Raw genomic sequence first — 20,867 nt, 5'->3', positions numbered from 1 at the left:
TTTTTTTTATTTAGAGGCAATGCAGTTAGGGTTAGTTGGACTGGCTCTCTTATGGGAACTGAGGTTCCCTTTTAGACACACCAGACAGAAGTTCAACAGTAAGTCATCATTTGTTGTTCTGAGTGCACTGTATATAATATCCATTTTTAAATAACATTTTCTCCAAAACATGCTTGATAACAATGGCTTGCCATTTTATGCAGCTAGGTAATTTTTACTGCATCAGGCCAGGGTAAATACCCAGACTCCAGGGTACTACAGCAGGAGCAGGGAATAAAACCTATGTCCTTTGAATGGACTGTCACCACTATTCCATACAGCCAAATTTACATAAAGCTCTGATGTAAGAAATAGGCTTCTGAAACCTTGTCAGAAAAATGGGGGGGTACAATAATCAAACCAGTGATATACTGCACATTGGGAATGTGTTGATTGCACAAAACAATTGGGGTGTTTTACAGACAGATTTGGGCTTTAATAAGATTCATTGTTTTCCCACATATTTTTGTTTTCAAATCTAAATTTAATAAAAGTGTGTGTGGGGAAATCATACATTTTTGTAAACTGACATTCGGACTAGAGCAAACGCCAAGAAACAGAATCTAGTGATGAAACTTTTATTTAAATTAAAATCACTGATGTTTAAAAGCCTTTATCTTTACAAAAACTAAACCCTTTCTTTGTTAGATTTGGTCTCAACTATTTAACCTTGTTTTTCGGCCATGTAAAGGAAACTAAACATCAGGCCGATGTCTACAAACTACAGAAAGAAAATCACGGAATTAACAAATCAAAGGACAAAATGCAAAACATACTTGCAAGCTGTGGAATGGAACTGAGCACAAAAAAAGGGGATTAGGAACATACACATTTTAAATATCAGAATCTTGCCGGTCTCTCGCCATGTGAAGTTGCTTTCTATTTGTTTAAAGGAATGAATGATATGCCATTTTGTGCAGATTAAAACTAACAGTCAACTTAATCATGCAGGACAGTATTCAGTTTTGCTAAGAATGACGACTTCATGTAAACATTATAAAAAAGCATTTTCCTTTCAATCAAGTTTGTCTATCATGCCCTCCTTTAAAAAATAAGCTTCTGCAATTGAAAGTTTAATAAAAATCCACACAGATTTTCAAAAAGTAAAATGAATGCATTATATAAAAATGTTTTCGTCTTTGCTTTGCTAATACACAAAAACGAAAAAGTTAATTTGTGGTCGTAGCCCAAGGAGTTAAGACAAATATGGAAACCCCTTAAAATTAAATACCAGACATACAGTATAACAGAAAACCACAATAATCAAGGGGAGAAGGTGACACTGGGGTCAGGGATATGAGCGGTTGGTGACATTGTGCAAGGCTCGCTGGGTTCAGTCTCTGTTCTCCATACTGAAGCAGATAAGAGCAGGAATCCTTGCTGACCAGTGCAGTCTGTTGTGGTGCATCTACTCTCCCTCTCCTGGTCATTAGAGCAGTTCACAAGTAAACCTGCGGAAAGAGAGGTGCGTATGGAGGTCACCTGAGCAGTAACAACAACAACAACAACAACAACCGCAGGCAAACACTAGACATGCTGCCAACAAGGATGAGAACAAACGTGGGAATGATGAACCTGAAGAAGTGTATGAGAGTGCTTATGTGTACTGTACACGCTACTTGTGTGTTAGAGTTCGGAGGAGAAGAAGGGAATACACCCTTATTAAATAAACTTTTGTGGCAGAGGAAGTGACCTCCAGAGTTCAGGGGACACTGGTTTGTTCATGTCAGCAGATGAGTAGCACACACCTTGGCTCCTCCTCAGTCCCTGCTCTAGAAGAGGCCGCAGTCCTTCAGGTTGTTCTTGATGATGACATCAGTGACTGCGTCAAAGACAAACTGCACGTTCTTGGTGTCGGTGGCACAGGTGAAGTGAGTGTAGATCTCCTTGGTGTCCTTCTTCTTGTTCAGGTCCTCAAACTTTCTTTGGATGTAGCTCGATGCCTCATCGTAATTGCTGGCTCCTGGATGACACATAAGGGGTGACGGGTGATAAACCCTCTACAGATAATGGGTACTGGTCAAGCTTCCAACAACTCCTGGGCAAGGAAGACGTGCCATCTATTGCAAGAAAATCATTGTTTCCGTGAAAGGGCTCAGCAAAACATGCTGAAACAGGACATCTCCATTCAGGTTCTTCTGCCTGATGACTCAGGAGCTGCCTGCAGAAGCTCATGTTTCTACATTACTACTTTGAGAGCCAGGCTGGCTGCATATGGTGATGAGTAAATCACGTAATGTCATAATTATTATGTACTACAGCTTTGAATAACAAAACAAGCTGTTAAAAACTGAAATGTAACTTGCACAATACCAGTATACTCTGGGAAGCAGATGCTTAGGGGGCTGCGGGTGATCTTCTCTTCAAACAGGTCCTTCTTGTTGAGGAAGAGGATGATGGAGGTTTCAGTGAACCACTTGTTGTTGCAGATGCTGTCAAAAAGCTTCATGCTCTCATGCATACGGTTCTGAAGCAAGAATGGAGGGGGCAGGACCTGAGTTCTAGTCTGAAGGTTGTCATTCTACCATATTTTTCCAAGATAGTCTAAAAATAGGAACCATGCAAATATATAATATTCACAACATATGTGGATTACTCTTTCACTATGATTAACATTAAAACACTGGAGAAAAATTATGGTATTGCAATGGGCTAAACTGAGAAAAGGAACCGTTACTACAGCATTTTACACACTTAGACCGTCAGCGACTTACAGTGGCCATCCCATCAAACTTGTCATATGCTGTACGGTTTGGTTGTAATGCCTAACGGCAACTCCACCTGCTGTTCGATCACACTGGCTGCACTGCCCCGCCCCAGAGAACCTGTATTTTTTTTTTTCCAGTTCACGTATCAGTGACCGTATTACTATATTTATAGAAATGTGTTATTTACAGAACAGTTACATGTATTTAGCAGATGCTTTTCTCCAAAGTGACTTCCAACGAACTCTATGTAGTGTTATCAGCCTTATTCACCACACTGACTTACACTGCTAGATACACTACATACAATAGGTCACTCATCCATACACCAGTGGAACACACACACACTGTCACTCACACTATGGGGGAACCTGAACAACATGTCTTTGGACTGTGGAAGGAAACCAGAGCACCCGGAGGAAACCCAAGCAGACACAGGGAGAACATGCAAACTCCACACCTCGGCACTGAGACAGCAGCGCTACTTGCTGTGCCACCGTGACATCCCATTTAGTTTGTGATTCCAACAAAGTCTTTTTTCTTTTTTTTTTTAATTATACTATCAAGTGGGGAGGGGGGGGGCAACTTGCCAGTAAAGTATTCAGGGTGGTGCAGAAAGGTGAATAATGAAAGTGAAAACAGTGCCGCTTGAACATACAACACTTTACTGTATATTAATATTGTGTATAATTTTTAAGCAAATTGTGAAAGTAGCAAGAAAAGCCCTGTAGTATTCAGGTATGTGAACTGCTTATGTACCTGTATGATTTATATAATACAGTTCAAGGGGATTTGTGTTGTCGAAACGTAACTGTCATAAGTCAAGGACCACGTGTGCTAAGGTTACCGCAATGTGTACCAACATGCCTTGTTTGCTGGCAAAGTGCATTTTAATTAAGGCACAAAACTAACATGGCCTCATTTAACATGAAGCTTCACTCCACTCTGAAGGATGAAGATGGCGGCTAGGGAGCAGAGACAGAGGGATCAGGTCAGGCTCTCATCTCCTCACCATCTCCTCATCCTCAGCGAGCACCAGGTCATAGGCACTGAGGGCCACGCAGAATATGATGGCTGTCACACCCTCGAAGCAGTGGATCCACTTCTTCCTTTCCGAGCGCTGGCCACCCACATCGAACATCCTGCAGGACGCACAACATGATCAGGAAGAGGTCTGGACAAGGATCAGTAAGTCACATATACACTCATTTCATGACTCATTTATACAGCGCTTTTTTTTTTTTCTTTTTAAAATCAAAGGTGCAAACAAGATCCTATGTAAAGATTACAACTGAGGTGCAAGTGACACTAATATGGAATCCAGTGCTTTAAGCCATGTGCTTCTGTTTCTCAAGTCTAACCCTTTCTGTCCTTAAGGCATTACCTACTCAGCTGACACTTCAAAAACCACTTGGTGCAGCAGTTGGAAACTACATTAATGTAAGCAGGGTGTGAAGGGTATGTTGTTGAGACCTGGGCTCCAGGACACCATTCCCTAATGATGCTCCACTCAAATAGTGCAGGTGTGATCCACTGCTCCATGACTATACAGAAGCTTTTGCTTGTTGTTTCAAGCCTTTCCCGCTCCCTCACCCCCCATATAAGCCACCAGGCAAAAACACTCCCCATCAAAAACTGGGCTGGCATTCTCTTTCCAGATGCATGCAGCATCTATGAATAATGTATGGAGTAAATCAACGCCAACATTTCCTTCATTGCCTTTCATCCAGTTTGCCGTGAAACAGTAACCATGGCAACTGCATTGTGCAAAAATGCCAATAAATGCCATTGAAATAACACGGTCTGTTTCACCCCTGCCTGGTCTGGACTGAAGCGGGGAAACTGAGGTCGTGCATAAAGAGCGGCGCCCTCAAGGGTGGTTGGCTCAAATATGCAGAGTGACCCTTGCGGTCCCAGGCGGGGAGCCGTCTGGCTTCTCCTGTCGATAGTAGAAGGTCAGTGTCGTTGACAGAGACAAGGCTTGGCATCGATCACCCCCCTCCACACTTCATGGTGGCATATGGGTCAAAAAGTGGTGCCCAATGTCCTGCTGCTGTTTGTGACCCTGTGGTCAATGGCAGTCTTCCTTCTGGGTGAGCAGACCTGCCCTCCGCTACAGGCTCTGTCTTCCATCTTGGAGTAAACCCCCAGGATGAGCTGTCATCAGCCCTTCCGGGGCCTTATTTCCTCTAACAGTGCCACGGAGCCAGGGTGGTCCTGCTCTTTTTCATCTGAGCTAGACCTCTATAATGGTCTTTATTTTTCTTCACTTCAATCTAGTCTTTCACACAGACAAATTTCAGTGCAGAAAGTATACGGAAACAATTTGTGCCCCTGCCTGTTCATCCTCACCACTTTTCTTGGCTCTCCACAAAAATGTAAATTTTTTTTAAATATCATACTTTTGAGCCCATGTCCGTTTTTTTTTTTTCTGTAACAGGAAAATATACTTCCTCATTAGTGACACACAGAACATTCCAGTGAACAACACTGTAGGATGAGCAGAATGACAGACCTCAAAGCTGACTGGAGAAACAGTTTTAATTCTAGCTACACACTACCCACACTTGGTTGGCTGAACAGTTCGGCTATTTTACTTCTGTGATCCCAGGATCATTGCAGGTTGGGAATGTTCATGCTAACATGAATAGTGACACATGCACCATGAGCACTGCGCATTGTGTTGGAGTTTGGGCCTCATCAAGTTCAAACCCTATGAGCAGCAAATGTGTTAACAGTTCAGACACTTGTGCAGTGACTCCTCCCAGACAGCGCAAACCTTTCACAATCTATTCTGCATTTCTGAACACACAGGCAAAAACCTGCAAGAGCACCAACTTGAAATGGAGGTCTTTGAACGTGAAGTGCGTCTCCACAATGCCAGTGGTCTTGACACGGGTTCGTAGCACATCCTGCTGGGTGGGGATGTAGTCTGGTCTGGCTATCCTCTCCAGGTCATTCAGGTAGCTGTTAAGCAAAAGAGTGTCAAGTCAGACATCAGCAGAAAAAAGTGTGGTTGTTGCGAGTCAACAGTGAAAAATGCATAATTATATCACATTGGCAATTCAGACTGAATTGTGATAATACTCTCAGATCTCTAACCATTATTCAGCTTGATTAAGCTGAAGCCATCGAGGCCTCCACATTTAACAGAGGAATAAGTGCACTGAGTCGGTACTAGAAGCACAGGGCACCAGTTCAAAGTCAATTGCTAATGATTACTGGCAGGACCTTTTTATGTTCAGCTGTGAAGGCACACTGCCTGCCGCTGAATGGCTTGTGGCTTGAAATTCATGTAAATAGTTGTTACAACATGTACATTGCTTTAGAGTTTGAAGGAGGACCTGTACCATTCAAATAAGTTAGTTCTTTTCCAAACACAATCCTCAGCACTCAATTTTAAACCATGAGTGTTGACACACTAAATGATGCATTCAAAACAAAGCTTGTGTAATTTGTGCTAATCATTTACATATTAACCTCTTGTGCTACACAAGTAATAAGGTGCCTTTGATATCATTTTGTGAAGGCTTCATGTAGCTTTTAAATCAACAAAACAATGCACATACCACTAGAATCAGCACTCTTTTTAGAGCTCAGTAGATGCCACCAGTACACTTGTGGATGACTGTGTACACCGCACACCACCAGTACGAGTGATGTATATGCAACTAGCCTGTGAGACCATCCAATGCATTCAAATTCCCAGCAGTAACATGCATATACAGGTGGTGCCCCATTTACGATGGTCCAACTTACGATTTTTTCAACTTTACGATGGTGAGCTAGCGATAGACATTAAGCGGAAACCGTACTTTGAATTTTGAATTTAGATGTTTTCCCAGGCAAGCGATATGCGGTGCAATACTATCTCGCGATGCTGGGCAGTGGCAGCAATCCACATCTCCCAGTCTGTCACGCAGAGGTGTCCATTAGATGTATTAAATGCATTTTCAACTTACAATATTTGACTTGCACTGGGTTTCGCGGAACATGAGCCTATCGTAAATCGGGGACCACCTGTATAGTATAACTGTGTACAAAACGTAACAATTCTAATATGGCAAAAAGAACTAGGGAAGTGACAGTGTGACTAAAAGCCAATGAGATTCCAAGCTTTTCACAAATCAAAAATAGGATGCAGCAATGACCAATGAGGCATGAGAGAAGCATTAAGTATAGAACCAAATGCCACAACAGCACCTCAGTTTGAGCACACACACGACCTGTTTACATGAAATGAACTTCCAGAAATTTTATCTGACCAATACAAAAAAGAAAAGTCCAAGGTGGCAGCAGAAAAAAACAAAACATTAAGCTAGTTTACAACACCCCTGTGTGAAGCAACCATGTCCATTTTTAAACTGCAAATACAACAAACAGCTTCCCCCCCCCCCCACATACATTTAAACAAATTTCCATCTTTTGAACAAATCTGTGGCTTAAGGGCTGAGTTTGTAAAGCACTTCTAACTATAGAAGCAAACATTGTGTATATTAACCACACATCAAGGCAGCCACATTTCTTTTTAAAACCAGACAATAATTAGTCATATCCTCATGCATGTAGCGTGCACTACCTATGAATAAAAAGGAATTGAGATGTAAAGTGTTTGGGGGTGTTAGGCAGAGTACAGTTGGATGTCAGTATAGTTTCATACCAGGAAAGATCCTCCTACCACTGGCTAAAGTTTCTTGGGGTGAGCAAGTGAGTGTCTGTAGGAGATGGAGACAAAGTACTGTAAGTGAGAGGAGTCACTGCACAAACAAGACCTACTGCTCCAGTCAGAGGATAATGTATCAGTGATGGGGAAATAAAGGGACCACAGAAAATACAATTAAGATCTTTGATTAAAAGTGGCAGCATGAAAGGGCACAAATCACATCCTTTACATTATTACTAAAACAAATACACAAACATTTTTCTGTCTGTGGGTATTGCATCAACACACAAAAACTGCTAAAAATGAGATGTTCCCAAAAATGCAGTGACTAACTGCAAAATATGAAAACCTTGGGTGTTTTGTGCCCCCCCCCCCCAATTCCACGTTCCATTCACAATCCCATTAAAACTTGACCCAGATGGCATATAGGTGCACCTTAATCTCAGTGTCCAAGGAAAAGAGCAGTAGCAGCACTGCCAGAAAGCACCTGGTTTTCCTGTAAGGAAGGGCTCTCCATTTAACATTACATTGTCAACTAGCAAACAATACTGCTGAGCTGCATCAGACAATGAAAAGAGGGGCATGCTCAATTCCCCATACACACTGACTGAGCAAATTCCTAAAGTGTGTATCACCTGTGGACATGCTTCTGTATTTGAAGTGTGGCACTGAAGTGGGGTAACAGTTCACATGACAGAAACCCTGCCACCTTGAGTGAAACCAGGCCAAAGGGGTGGAAGAAACAGGGTCAGTGTGAAGATGACTTAACACCTTAAACACCAAGCAAGACAATACATGGAGTCCTTATCAAAAAACCCAGTTCCTTCTTCACTTGAGATCACAGTTCATCTCAGATAACATAGTGGCAAGCTCCATCTTGAAATGGGGGGGGATTCTAACCATGCTGCCCTGCACCCTACTTTCAGAGGGTTATAGACCCAAATATCACATCCCCAACAAGATGGAAGTGACAGCTGATATTTCTGCCCAATTTCATCATGATAATAAATTGGTTTAATGTACAAATGGGGGAGTTAAATAATTCTACATTGCTGGTACTGAACTTGATATTTATTTCAGCATACAGCCTTAGGATAAAAGTATCCTAAGTGCTGACTACGAAATAAACTAACTTTTTATAAATTCACAGTAGCTCTGAGACCACAAATGTGAGGAATGCTGATGGGGGAGGGGGGCGAGGTTAAAAAATGCAGATAAGGTAATTTGTATTTGTCTGTAAATCATTTATTGGCTCCAAGGTCACAGATGTCTATGCTCAACTGCTGGCTGACCTGAATATTCCAGAAAGCAGAAAGGATTCAAATGGAGCCTTGCAAGGTTTTACTCTGGAAACCTGTCACTGTGGGCATGTGTGGTGAATGACAAGCAGGTGCACACCTGGAGCAGTAATGCAACATGCAATACTAGCCTTACACTAGCATATGCTGGCCATTCCAGGTAAACACCCCCATCACTGCTGGAATCAGGCCCTTCAGACTAACTGGGCACACCTGTTAAATGTCTGCCCACTGCACACAGATGTTAGCTGGTGCCACCATTTTACATTCCTTCATCGCCTGATATCCCACCGCCCTCACATCTTGCCATGATAGACAAGTGGAGGAGTAAAAGACCAGTCATGTGGTGTGACCATTATATGCACAGCTGTAACACCGATTTGCAGCCCCCTTTAATGAAGGCTTTCAGGAACCCACTCTGAGTACATGTGAAATGAAGTCGTTCTTCTGTTGCTCTGCAGTCGATATGAATGCCTCCAAATTATGAATAATTGAAGATCTTTAAGGATACAAGATACAATCCATTACCTTACAGAGATACTTTCATATACACATTAAAATGTGACATGCAAAAATGACACCAGAAAAACTTAACGTGCAGATGTTTCACGTTGAAGATGTAAGCTGTTAAACATCATTAGGAAACGTACTAGGCAGCTGAGTCGTTGAGCTGGTACTCGCGGGAACGTGTGAAGCAGCTCTGCACCCCACTGTCGGCCCACAGGCGGCGAATGACATTGGCCAGGTCTTCTGGCAGGACACCCTGCTCCTCTGCCGTGGCAGACAGGGCAAATAGCTGGCGGGCATCATCCTGCAGGGGGACGCACACAAAGACGCAAATGAACACACAAAGGGCTACAGATGCATAACTTCATCACGTTGTAACAGCCAAAAACATCCAGAAACCAAGACAGGACAGAATTCCAAAAATGGGAATGTTTCTCAGATACGTTACAAAACCACAATGTTTCTTGAACAGCTGTACAGAGGATACAATACATCCTGTGTGCAGTTTTTACAGCTTATGGATCACCAAGCAGAATCACTACAGGAGATCTAAAATGAGTAATTAAGAAAGCAAGTTATACTACTAAGGATGAAAACCAAAGGAGAAGAAGAGAGAAGGGGGGGGGGGAGGGGGGGAGCAACAGCCTTATAATGGCTCTGGCCTTCCAGTGGTCCAACAGGTGAGCTTGTTCTTTAGAGCAGAAGACTTCATTTGGCTCTTTACCTCCTGTCCCAATGCCTGCAACACCCCAGCAGTGAACAGTGGCACCCAGATACGACTGTCCCCAATGACAAATGTTTACAGCAAGTCCACCATAAGCTTCATGAAGCTCTATTCACTTCAACTTGCCACCGCTACCAGAGGACCTTCTGTGCGTTTACTTGCAGTGTCCTTTGTGCTGACAGAGATGTTAATTCTTGAATGGAATTATTCAAATGTAATGTCATATCCTGACTCATTCAAAAATTTTAAGTTACAGATGAGTCCTAGCAAATGGTTTACATTTATGGCAGATGCAAAGAATATAATGTAACAGAAATACTATAGTTACAATAACTACAGCAGAGTAACTGCAGGGAGGAAGTGATTAATTTGTTCAAATCAGAATGTACAGACACCAAATTAAGTTAATTTACATTTTACATTTATTCATTTAGCTGACGCTTTTCTCCAAAGCAACTTACAATGTTAAGGTCACAATTATTACATGCTTACAATCATTTACACATTTATACAGCTGGGTAATTTTTTTTTTTTTTTTTTTTTTTTTTTTTACTGGAGCAATTTTAGGGTAAGTACCTTGCTCAAGGGTACTACAGCCGGAGGTGGGGATCGAACCTGCGACCTCTGGGTCCAAAGGCAGTAGCTGTCCCCCCATGTAATGTAATGTAATGTAATGTAATGTAATTACATAACATTATTGATACTTTTGGGAAACCTTTACCATAGAGCTGGGAATTTTAGATATTCTTAGCATTATAATCTCACTGTTTTAGGACTCACGCACACAGCTTCTGGTCAAAAGTTTTTCTGATATATTTTTATACATACTTTGTGAGAATAAACAGCTACACAACAAACAGAACCATGACACAGCAGCAGAGATGAAAACAATGACATGTATATACCATTACTATATGTATGTATAGTCCATTTAGAATACCATTACAGAACAGACTGTCGCACTCACTGATCCTGATGGCATTGTGAAGCTGCTACTTGAGTTTCCCCCTGGAACACTGGAATAACCTTAGCACAAGAATTCACGTTGAGCTTCTGCTCACAGCCCCTCACCGCTACGTGGCAATTCACTAACCTCAGAGGCACATCACAAAGCAAGCGTGTATGAGTGTGTATCCATGAACTATTTCAATTCAGGATAATTTTGCCATGATTGTACACTATACTTCAGTAGGAAAGAGAAAGACTGGGCATGTGTCCCGCAAGAGCCACACAGACATGGCTAGGAGTGGATCAGTGTGCTTATAAGTACAGCCTCAGTAAGGTCTTACCACACCAAATGTACTCATGTTTCTGGGACTGAGATAACATGCGTATCCTTCTGTGCGACTTCTCTAGGAAGATCTACCTTCAGCCTTCAACCAAAAAGAAGTTCAAATTGGACATTTTCTTCTCCCGAAAGGAGCAGTTCTTGGCCCAGCATGTGTAGACTGATGGTAGAGATGGTAGCAGCCAAATCCTTTTGTCTGAACACACTTGCATCCAGAAAATTGTCTCCAACACCGGAGACTCATTTCCTGCATATCTGTTGCTTCTAATAAATAAGTTAGTCATTTGATGTGGACAGGACTTTATGTCAAGGCAATATTTCAGTCATTTTTTGTGGACTAACTCCAGTTAAGTAGCTACCTGGCGAGTAGTCAAGTCTTTTAAAAATGCTCTGTGAGCCGCTTTCTTCGGGCTGTAGTGCCATGACTGAAGTTGCTGGCGAAAAGGATACAAGATGTGAAGGCACACCCCTGTGCCTCTAAACACTACCCCTATTCGCCGATACAGAGATCCTGTCAAGTTTTCTCCCTTTGCAGCTGCGCAACCTGGGGGAGGACGTACATGGCACAGCAACAGAATGCTGAACAGCGTAATGAGTCATCACGGGAACAGAACACAATGATACCCTTACTGCACACGAAGATTATGGGTTGCTCTGATTTTTGGCTGAAGTTTAAATCTAAATAGTTTCACCTGGATGGGGAACACCTGTTAACCCACTGGAGTAAAAGCATTTTCCTTTCAAAAGCCCAACTGCAGGCATTCTTAACTTGATAGTGAAAAAGGAATACAGGGAAGGTTCGAGGTGCCTTTCAGAATACTTATCGCAACTGGTTCATTTGTTAATATGGGGAAAGATGGGACTGTTTGTAAAACACAGTTTCTAAGGAACTCCTTTATGTTGTTTTCTGTTTAATTAGCAAAGACTGCTTTGTACCATAATAAAATGGTCTGCAGCCAGTAATCCTCAAGAACTTTTCACCACTTTTTCCTTCCCTCCTCTCACCTCCTCCTCCTTCCTCTGCACTTGCTGCTGACAATTTTGCCTTGTTCTTTAGAAGGAGAGAGAAAAAAGAAAAAAAAAAAAAGTTGCTTCCACCACCAACCTGCTCTCGACATCCATCTAACCCAATCTATGCCAGGACTCCCAGCAAAGCCTAATTCCCTGCATTTCAACAACTCTCACAAAGTGAACTGTTTGACCTCATTCTCTTACATCAAATCACCTTTTCTCCATCTACTCTGCTTGACTCTCATGGATTCTCCCATCACTGTTATGCTGATGATACTCAGCTCCTTAACAGCTACAGACATATCCTTTCATATCACAGCTTGACTCAGACATGTCAGAAACGGTATCAAACTGGACAATTTGCTCATTTCATCTAATTCAATTGGCCAAGAACCTGGGAGCAACAATCAACTCCAATCTCTGCTTCTCCCTGCACATTTAAGCCATAATCCAATGCTGCATACAGTAACTGCACACAGCAACTCCTCACAACACACTCGAGACACAGCTCCTGGTCCAGGTCACAGTGATGTCCCACATGAACTACCTCCTCTGGTAGTTTGGCCTCTGCTATAATGCCCCTCAAGTTAAACCAGAATGCAGTGGCATGAATTGTTTGACCTTCCAAAGCATTCCCACGCATCTTCCCTTGTCATCTCTCTCCCGTCTCTTGCTGTATCAAGTTTCAGACTCTTGTTACAGCCTACATGACAGTCAGAGGATCTACTCATCGATAACTGCAGGACCTGATCACCCTCGTCAGACTGCTTGGCTCCTCCAACTTTGCTTTTTAGATGGTCCCGCACACGAAAGGTCCTAAATGAAATGTCCACCGGTTCTTGGTTTTGGTTCTGATGTGGTTGAATGAGTTCTCTCCCCCTCTGAACTGGTGAATCTGTTTCAACATTCAAAAAGGGTCTCAAAATCCATCTCTTTCAGACCCAGTTCTCTCCTGATATCCAGACTACTCAAACTTGCATTGCATCTCATGACCACCTTTGTATTTCCAATCGATCTGCAGTTACTCATGCAATGTGTGCTGGCAGAAATAATGGTACGTGACTGCTTCAACAATAGCGTCTCTTCATGTGCTGTAAAATGAACTGTTTACTCAGACAAACACTGCTTTGGAGAAAATCTGCTAATTGAATAAACCTAAGTTTGTATGAGAGCGATAGAAAGATACATACAGTTCGGGCAGACTCCTCATAGTCTATCTTCAGGTTGGACATGGCCTTGATGATTGCCATGATAGACTGGATAGTATTGCTGTACACCACAGCTCTGTACTGTTTGCATTCATCCTCCGAGTAGCCATCTTCATGGATGATCCTAAGGGCAGAAAGGGAAGAAACAGTATAAACAGCTGTGCTATTCTCTGGTCCTCTTCTTGAGGGTAACTGCCATATTTGGCCAAAAGTCAAGTGTTTACATGAAGAGTTAAAGACACAAAAGAAATGTCAGAGGTAATAATTGTTATCCCACTTCATCCACCCAGTCTAATTTAAAAAAAAAAAAAAATTGTTGGTGCCTGAATGCATCAATATCCTCATGCAAATGCAATGTATCACAATGTACTGTACTTCTTACTGAAGCTCTAAACCTTTTCAGTGAAAACATCACCTACTGTCATTTAAGTTTTAAATTTTGCCATTGTTCTGTCCAGCACGTGATAATATAACTTGGAGGTTAAAACCCTTAAACACAACAGATTACACCATTCATGGCTTTGGGTTCTGATCCCCTAGTGGATGTACATTTGAGGTGTTGCAAAGAAATACAGCCAGCACTTTGGATCACTGCAGGGAACCAAGCAGAAGAGATGACTCATCAAGTATTTACAAAAAAGTTTTACTGGGGAAAAGAGCACGGAAGAGCTAGAGAATGAAGCAACAGTAATTTCCACAAAAATACTTCCAGTTTTGGAAGTAAATGAAGGGAAGAGAGATTGGCACTGCAACCGTGTGATCTGTGTGGTGCAATGTTCTCAAATGAACTTCATCAGAATGTGAAGGAGGCTGACAGTCAGGAAAAAAGTGTGTGTTGCTGGATATTCTGTTACACAGAAGTCAAAAGACAAGTGCACAGAATATAAAATAAGCATGTTGAAAATGACAACTCAAACTTTACACAGGACAGCTTCAATGTTGATATAGACAAGTAAAAACCCAAATTCAGATAGGTATTTTCTGATGTTAAGCCTGTCAGATAAAGAGATATATTTAAATCCACAATGGCTCCCACCCAACAAAACTGAAATACCACAAACATACAGTCAATAACCACAATCAATTAAATGTCTACAAAGGTGCAGATCTTTCGCACTATGTTCCCGCAATAACTCTGCAAGGCTGTGCTAATAACCTGAGGCTGAACTATACTATGAATCAGTTGATGAAAGGGGCTTTGGGAAACACTGCTCAACCACAATACTGTGGACAAATAATGGAGCCTTTTGAGTGTGAGCACCCATGTGCATTCATTCTCATTTGTAAATCATAAGCACTTTGTAAGTGCAAGATTAAGCAAACAATGCAATATGTATATGCTTTACAGCACATACTGTACATCAGGCACATCAGAGAGCAAGAAAACTGGCAGGAGTAAACTTGTTCTTGGTTGTGTGCACAAGTGCAATCTGTATGCCTAAGTGTGCAGCTGAGTGCACACAGCTCAACTCACCCGTGAACAGAGAGTTGTCCCACAAACAGATTTCAGATTCATCAACAATCCTTGGTGAATTAAATTAGTCAGAGCCACTTATGTGACAAGGTAGCTTTGAGGTGGAGTGAGGGAATTGATTTAATAATTTCATAAGTCCTGGAACATACTGTAAAACATAGTACTGCCATCAGGTCCATTACTTTACAGATTGGTCTTTTGTTGAAGTTTCTCCGACAGCCTCAACAAGGTCTCTCCCATTTTACCACTGACCCTTTGACAGCAACTGCCGCTGAAAGCTTGCCCAAAATATAGCTACAATTTTCTACAACTAGGAGGCCAGTCAAACCCTAGGCTTCAGCCCAGCCTGCTGGGTAAGCAAATTGGCATCAGCTAGCCAAGCTGGGATGAGGAGGAAGTGCATTTGCTGCTGAGTTTGAGCTTCGGCTGACAGCAAGAGGCTGATACAGTCCAAGTCATGCGAAGATCTCCAGTGCAAAAAGTTAGAACAGCATCTTGTAGTGTGTGTTGGTGGTCAGGAGTCTGCCTTGAGCATTTACACTGAAGTTTCAGAAGCAGCTTATTTAATTTGAATCATTCAGCTGACACCTTTGTCCGAGGCTGCTTACATAAGTTTTTTTTTTAAACTAAAGCAATTCAGGACACATACTTTGCTTAAGGGTGCTATAATGGGACTGGGTATTAGAAATGTGGTCCTTCAATTACAAAATGACACTATGCACAAACCACTGTGCTACCTTCTTCCCCAAAGGATCATGAAATTCAGAGAATGAAAGATTAAAAATCTGGAGAAAAGGCAGCCACTCACTTCATCTGCTTCACAATAGTACTCTTCCCTGACTCACCAGCACCTGCAGAAAGAAAAACAGTTTGAAACAATGGTTAAAAATACAGATATATAAATATCCAGCCACTGGTCTATCACACATCCCTCCACTCAGACAGGCTTGAACCCTTCCTGCACAAATATATGAACACATAGACACATCCACCCCAAGCATTGTCTTGTACACTCTTTGTGCAATAACCACTTCCTCAACATGAATTCCCAGAGCAGTCAAATCTTATAACATGTGAGACCAGGGTGTTATACCTTCTATAGATGCAAAACCAAAAGATGTTTCTGCTTCTCAATTTAAAAAGCCGATGTTCTGACAAAATGTTTCTCAAACCTCCAAGACGACCTGGATTGGACCACAGCGGAGGCATCCAGGTCCCCTTCGCGATAGGGGCTAGCGGTCGAAACACCAATGCCGTCACCATCACAAACCTGCACCACCAACACATCACACGGCCATGTTTTCACAGAAACAGTGAATTCCAGGAACCAACAGCAGTGTTGCCAGATCAGAGCAGCTCTTCAGCATCCCATTCCATTCTCTTACTTGACCTCCACTCCATACTGCTCAGCCATGATCCACTGATTGATCACTTTCATTAAATCTGCCATTAGGGAACAAGGAACAGTGCTGGGACATCAGTACTGATGTATTAACGCTGCAGATGTTTATCTAGACTGACTTCTACATTTTTTTTTTTTTTTTTAAATATATTTATGTCTACAACAGCAAGAAATCAAAACATGCAAGAGGTTTTTGGACACAAGCTCTGTACACAAAATTACAATGCCCTCTGCTACAGTTGGGTTTGCACTACAGGTACCAGGACTGCTAACAAACTAGGCCAGTGGGGGGGACATAAGAGTTTACCAGTGTACCATTTGGTCAATGCTATCCATCTCTCCATCTGAAAGAAGTTCTGCTGGGTTATGGTACAGCTCCCTCAGTAATGGCAATCATTTATCCATCAATTCCTCTTGCAATAAACTTTATATAAAAAAGTGGTGGTAGTGGGCAGAAGCGCTGACTCCTGGCCAGTTACACAAATTGAAAGTGTAATTTCATTTAATAGTGAAACTGCAGAGAAAAGTAAAAGGGATGGATACAGACTGGCAGAACAAATGTGGGCCATTCTATCCTGCTGGGTTTGTTCTGAGATGAAGGAGTGGTGGTTAAAACACTGCCTGACTACACACAGGAGGCAATGATCTGTGTGTAACTGAGCATTAGTGTCCCAGCATGCTGTAGGCCCCAATTCAGGTCACATTAGAAATTAAAGCACAACGATTTTTCAACTGACTGTAGACAGTGTGTGTGCGCATGCGCTAGGGGGCAAAATGCGTACATGAAAGGAAGGTCTGCAAGTAGAAATGTACACAGTACTTTACTGAAAACTACAATGTAAGGCTGAGCACAGCTGATTGTGTGTATCATCTCTAAAATCTTAAGGCAAAATTATAGAAGAGCAGACCAAGAAATAGCTGCTGATCTATGTCCCCAAACTCAACTGGTGTAGCCAGACTGCAATGTCCAGTTTTGCCAAACTCAAGAGAAACTGCTTCAGCTTTAGAATGTTACACAATGTTTCTCACCGTACCTGTCCATAAAGGTCAGCATGTTTAATGAGCTATGTAATGAAACTGCAGAACAGAGCTGAACCATCTAGTTTCTCTGTATTTGTACAAACAAAGCATGCTCAAAGAGCTTGACTGCAAACATATGCAAACAAATGGGAAGGTTAAGACCTTCAAATGAGCAGTGACAATCAGGGGCCAACTCAAAATGCAATCACACACACAGTAACAACTATGAAACCCCATGTGACACACACAAGAGGAAGAAGGTCAAGACTGATGCACTCCAGGAAAAACATTCAGCCTGACCATCTACCAGTACAGATGAAAGCACCCATAATGCATGAACGTCCTCTAAGAGACATAAAAGTAACAATCTGGGACGACAGTTGTAATACAGGGAGGGTAAGAACGGTGCGGTGGCAATTATCAAGGCAGAAGGGGAGAAGCTGTGAGCATCTGTGCATACAGAAGAGGAAGATTTCTTAACCCCATATCCCACCTGTTCTCGTTTTCCCAATCACTTTTGACACAGATGAGTTACAACTGTGACCTTCAGAGAACAGGGGAAGGGGCAACTTGGAAAGATTTAAATTTTAATACAAAAGATCCAACAAGGACAAGCACAAGTTCACCCTGGCAAGAAATGTAAGCAAAAAATGGCCTCTGCTCTTTAACTGGTTGAAATGAGCAGATCTTGAAAGACTCCTCAAGCAGTCACATTATGGGGGGAACTAATTAGGCAGCTTTTGGTGTGAAACAGCTGTAGTGTGAGCCAGAGAAGATTAACAGGACTCCAGTAGCAGCAGGACCTTCTGGCTTGACTCCTGCCAAACAGCCACAAAACCGGCCACTTCACAGTTTTAGTATTTCATACTCAGAACTTGTAACCCCTAGGAGAACATGCAGTGATTCACAGAGACATAACCTGTAATGTGAAAGCACTGCAATTTGACTTAACCCAGTTGTAACTGGCAGCTGATGAGCAAAACCTGAAACTAAGAGAAACAGGTCAGCGTGAGTTGGCACATGATCTTACACACATGTAGTAACTCATGTAGCAAGAGCAAAACACATCTACATAAAACCTAGCCTGGCTTGGAAAACTTCCTTTTTTCATTTTTCCCTGAAACCTGCTGTGGACTAATGATAATTGGAGTGCCACACACTTTGACCTTTTTCAAAAATAGAAACATGACATATACAGCACAACCTTTGTGTGTTTTTGCTATGGGAGTACACAGAACCTGTGCTCTAGGGCTCACTAGGGCATAGCGGGCAGCTGCAGGACCCTCACAGAACAAGGGGTCAGATTCAGTTCCGCCAATTTGCGTTTGTTCCTTGGTTGGAAACGGTGAACCAGGAGAAGTAAAGGTGACCTATGAGCCAGGGCTTCGAATTATAACTACATGTATACTGGATTCACCAGCAGAAGCTCCCAGCCATTTCTACAGCCACCCAACCTATCCATCCATCTTCCTGGTGTAACAGGCTGGTCACTATCTTTACCTAACATGAGGACACAAACTGTCCCTTCTGAACTGCAAAGATGACCCACAGAGAGTATATCTGGGGAGTACTAATCTTTGGCTGTGTTTAAATTTAGCTTAGCTTTACAATTAAAGAATCTCACTTCACGTTAACACATATGCATAAAAGCTAAACTCCAAATCAGAGAAAGTGTTAAAAAAAATTGCTGAATTGTAAAAGTTCGTGTTAAACATCTACCTGAATGGGAAGCTTGCTATTAAATTTTGTTCTGTATATCAAGCACATGAAATATGATAAAAGGGTGTAGCAAATGGATCAAACTTGTGCATCAGGACTGGTGGTGGCATCTAACCATAACCACAATTGCTGATCAGTGACCACTTACATTGAGTTTTTACAGTACAAAGAAAATTATTCCCTGCAGCATATAGGACCACCTAAAAATTCCAAAAACAAGTTGTGGTGGTTTATAGTTTTTCGCATATATGCTACAGGAAGGATGGGTGTTAAATATACACGCAATACAAAGAAAAAGCCAGAGGGCCACTCTCTCCTAGCTGGTGATTGTTGCAGTCTTTTGAATTTCTATCCTGTCCGGTGTAAAGAACAGAGCATGACAAGAGAACAGATGTACAGTGACGCATCCAGCAATTTCAGTTCACATACATAACCAAACGGGAAATTGCTTTTTTTGTCAATTGGCCACACCTTGGACTTCATGGTTGGCACTGAAACAGGTTGAATGGAGGTGGCATACTAAAGCAGAAAGGAGGACAGAGCCAAGCAGCATCAACAAATCAGGGAGCTGAAGACAGATGCCACTCTGTCTGCACACAGAAATTGTGTGCCTGTAAGTAATGGCATCCAGAAAAAGCGGGCGAGTCAGGCTGCCAGCTGGGATGTGCCTCTTGGCAGCATGAGCAGGATCGTTAATGACGTACCAGTGCCAGGCCTGGACCGTTTCACCACAAGCTGCAGACATACAAGAGGAGCAACATACAAGTTGCAAGCACAGTGCTCCACAAAAAGCTATGCACGTGTGCGAGATGCAAGACATTCCAGCTAGGTGCTCTACAGTGACTGATGCTCTTCCTACCACTTAGTTAAGAAACCAGGCATGCTGGAGTAGAATGTGGAGAAAATGCTTTCTTGAGGGAACCATGGGTTAGTATACAAATATCTCCTAACAGGGGATATAACTGACACTTAAGATGCATTTAAGGGGAAAAAAAAATAAATAAAAACACACCCAACCAGACAGGTTACAAAGGAAATTGCACTCATTACACAACATAGGCTTTGCCAGCTGCCACTGAAGACCTTCTGACCCTTTCAGAAGAAAGCCCAGTGAAGAATTTCAGAGAGACAAGCTCCACTACAGCACATGCCCTCTCAGTGAAAGCACATTGGCCCTTTAGTTGAAAGCCTAAAAGGTGCTTTACACTGACAGTGACTATGTTGCAACAAAATAGTTTAACAACATAATCATTAACAAAAGAGTTGCGGTATTAGAGCTACCACCTTTGGACCCAAAGGCCACAGGTTCGAATCCCACCTTCAGCTGTACTACCCTTGAGCAAGGCACCTACTCTATACTGCACCAGTAAAATTACCCAAACAAATGGGTAGATAATTGTAAGCAGCTTAAAATTGTAAACCATTTTAGAGAAAAGTGTCAGCTAAGTGAATAAATTTTGCCATGAGAAAGTTGCTGTCCCACAAAGACCTGAGAGGAGCTAGGTGTTACTGTCAATAAATGTACGTATTTAAGACAAAGATCAAATGACTACCACTGACACACACACAAAAAAAAACTTTTCACCCCAAAACCCATCCTGATGATAAATTTCCTCTTGGTTTCAAGATCAGCTTCAGGAAGAACTGAACAGTTGTACCCATATTCAGGGTATGGCTATAGTTACTTGGGGGCTGTCACTTCTCAGTAAAGACAAAAGAACCCTCCAAACATGCTGGAACTCAAGCCAATCAATGTCTCTTTCCAAGTTCTGCTGTTTTTTCCCCTTTTTGTTTTACTAGTGCTTTGGT

General features: G+C 42.1%; 1 protein-coding gene across 1 annotated transcript in view; it reads right to left on the bottom strand.

Annotated features, from left to right (window-relative positions):
• The window catches only part of gnai2a (guanine nucleotide binding protein (G protein), alpha inhibiting activity polypeptide 2a), a 49,259-nt gene continuing 28,392 nt past the window's right edge, over nt 1–20,867 (bottom strand). The window contains exons 3-10 of the mRNA XM_018734088.2: nt 15,726–15,768; nt 13,426–13,567; nt 9,356–9,516; nt 5,583–5,711; nt 3,757–3,886; nt 2,353–2,506; nt 1,788–2,002; nt 1–1,490 (exon numbers count right to left, since the gene is read on the bottom strand). Of these exons, the coding sequence (XP_018589604.1) occupies nt 1,812–2,002; nt 2,353–2,506; nt 3,757–3,886; nt 5,583–5,711; nt 9,356–9,516; nt 13,426–13,567; nt 15,726–15,768 (950 nt within the window). The 3' untranslated portion in view covers nt 1–1,490; nt 1,788–1,811. The remainder of the gene's footprint in view (nt 1,491–1,787; nt 2,003–2,352; nt 2,507–3,756; nt 3,887–5,582; nt 5,712–9,355; nt 9,517–13,425; nt 13,568–15,725; nt 15,769–20,867) is intronic.

Source organism: Scleropages formosus, chromosome 22 (genome assembly GCF_900964775.1).
Source record: "Scleropages formosus chromosome 22, fSclFor1.1, whole genome shotgun sequence".
In the NCBI taxonomy this organism is placed as follows: Eukaryota; Metazoa; Chordata; class Actinopteri; order Osteoglossiformes; family Osteoglossidae; genus Scleropages; species Scleropages formosus.
This window is presented reverse-complemented; position numbering and strand designations above follow the sequence as displayed.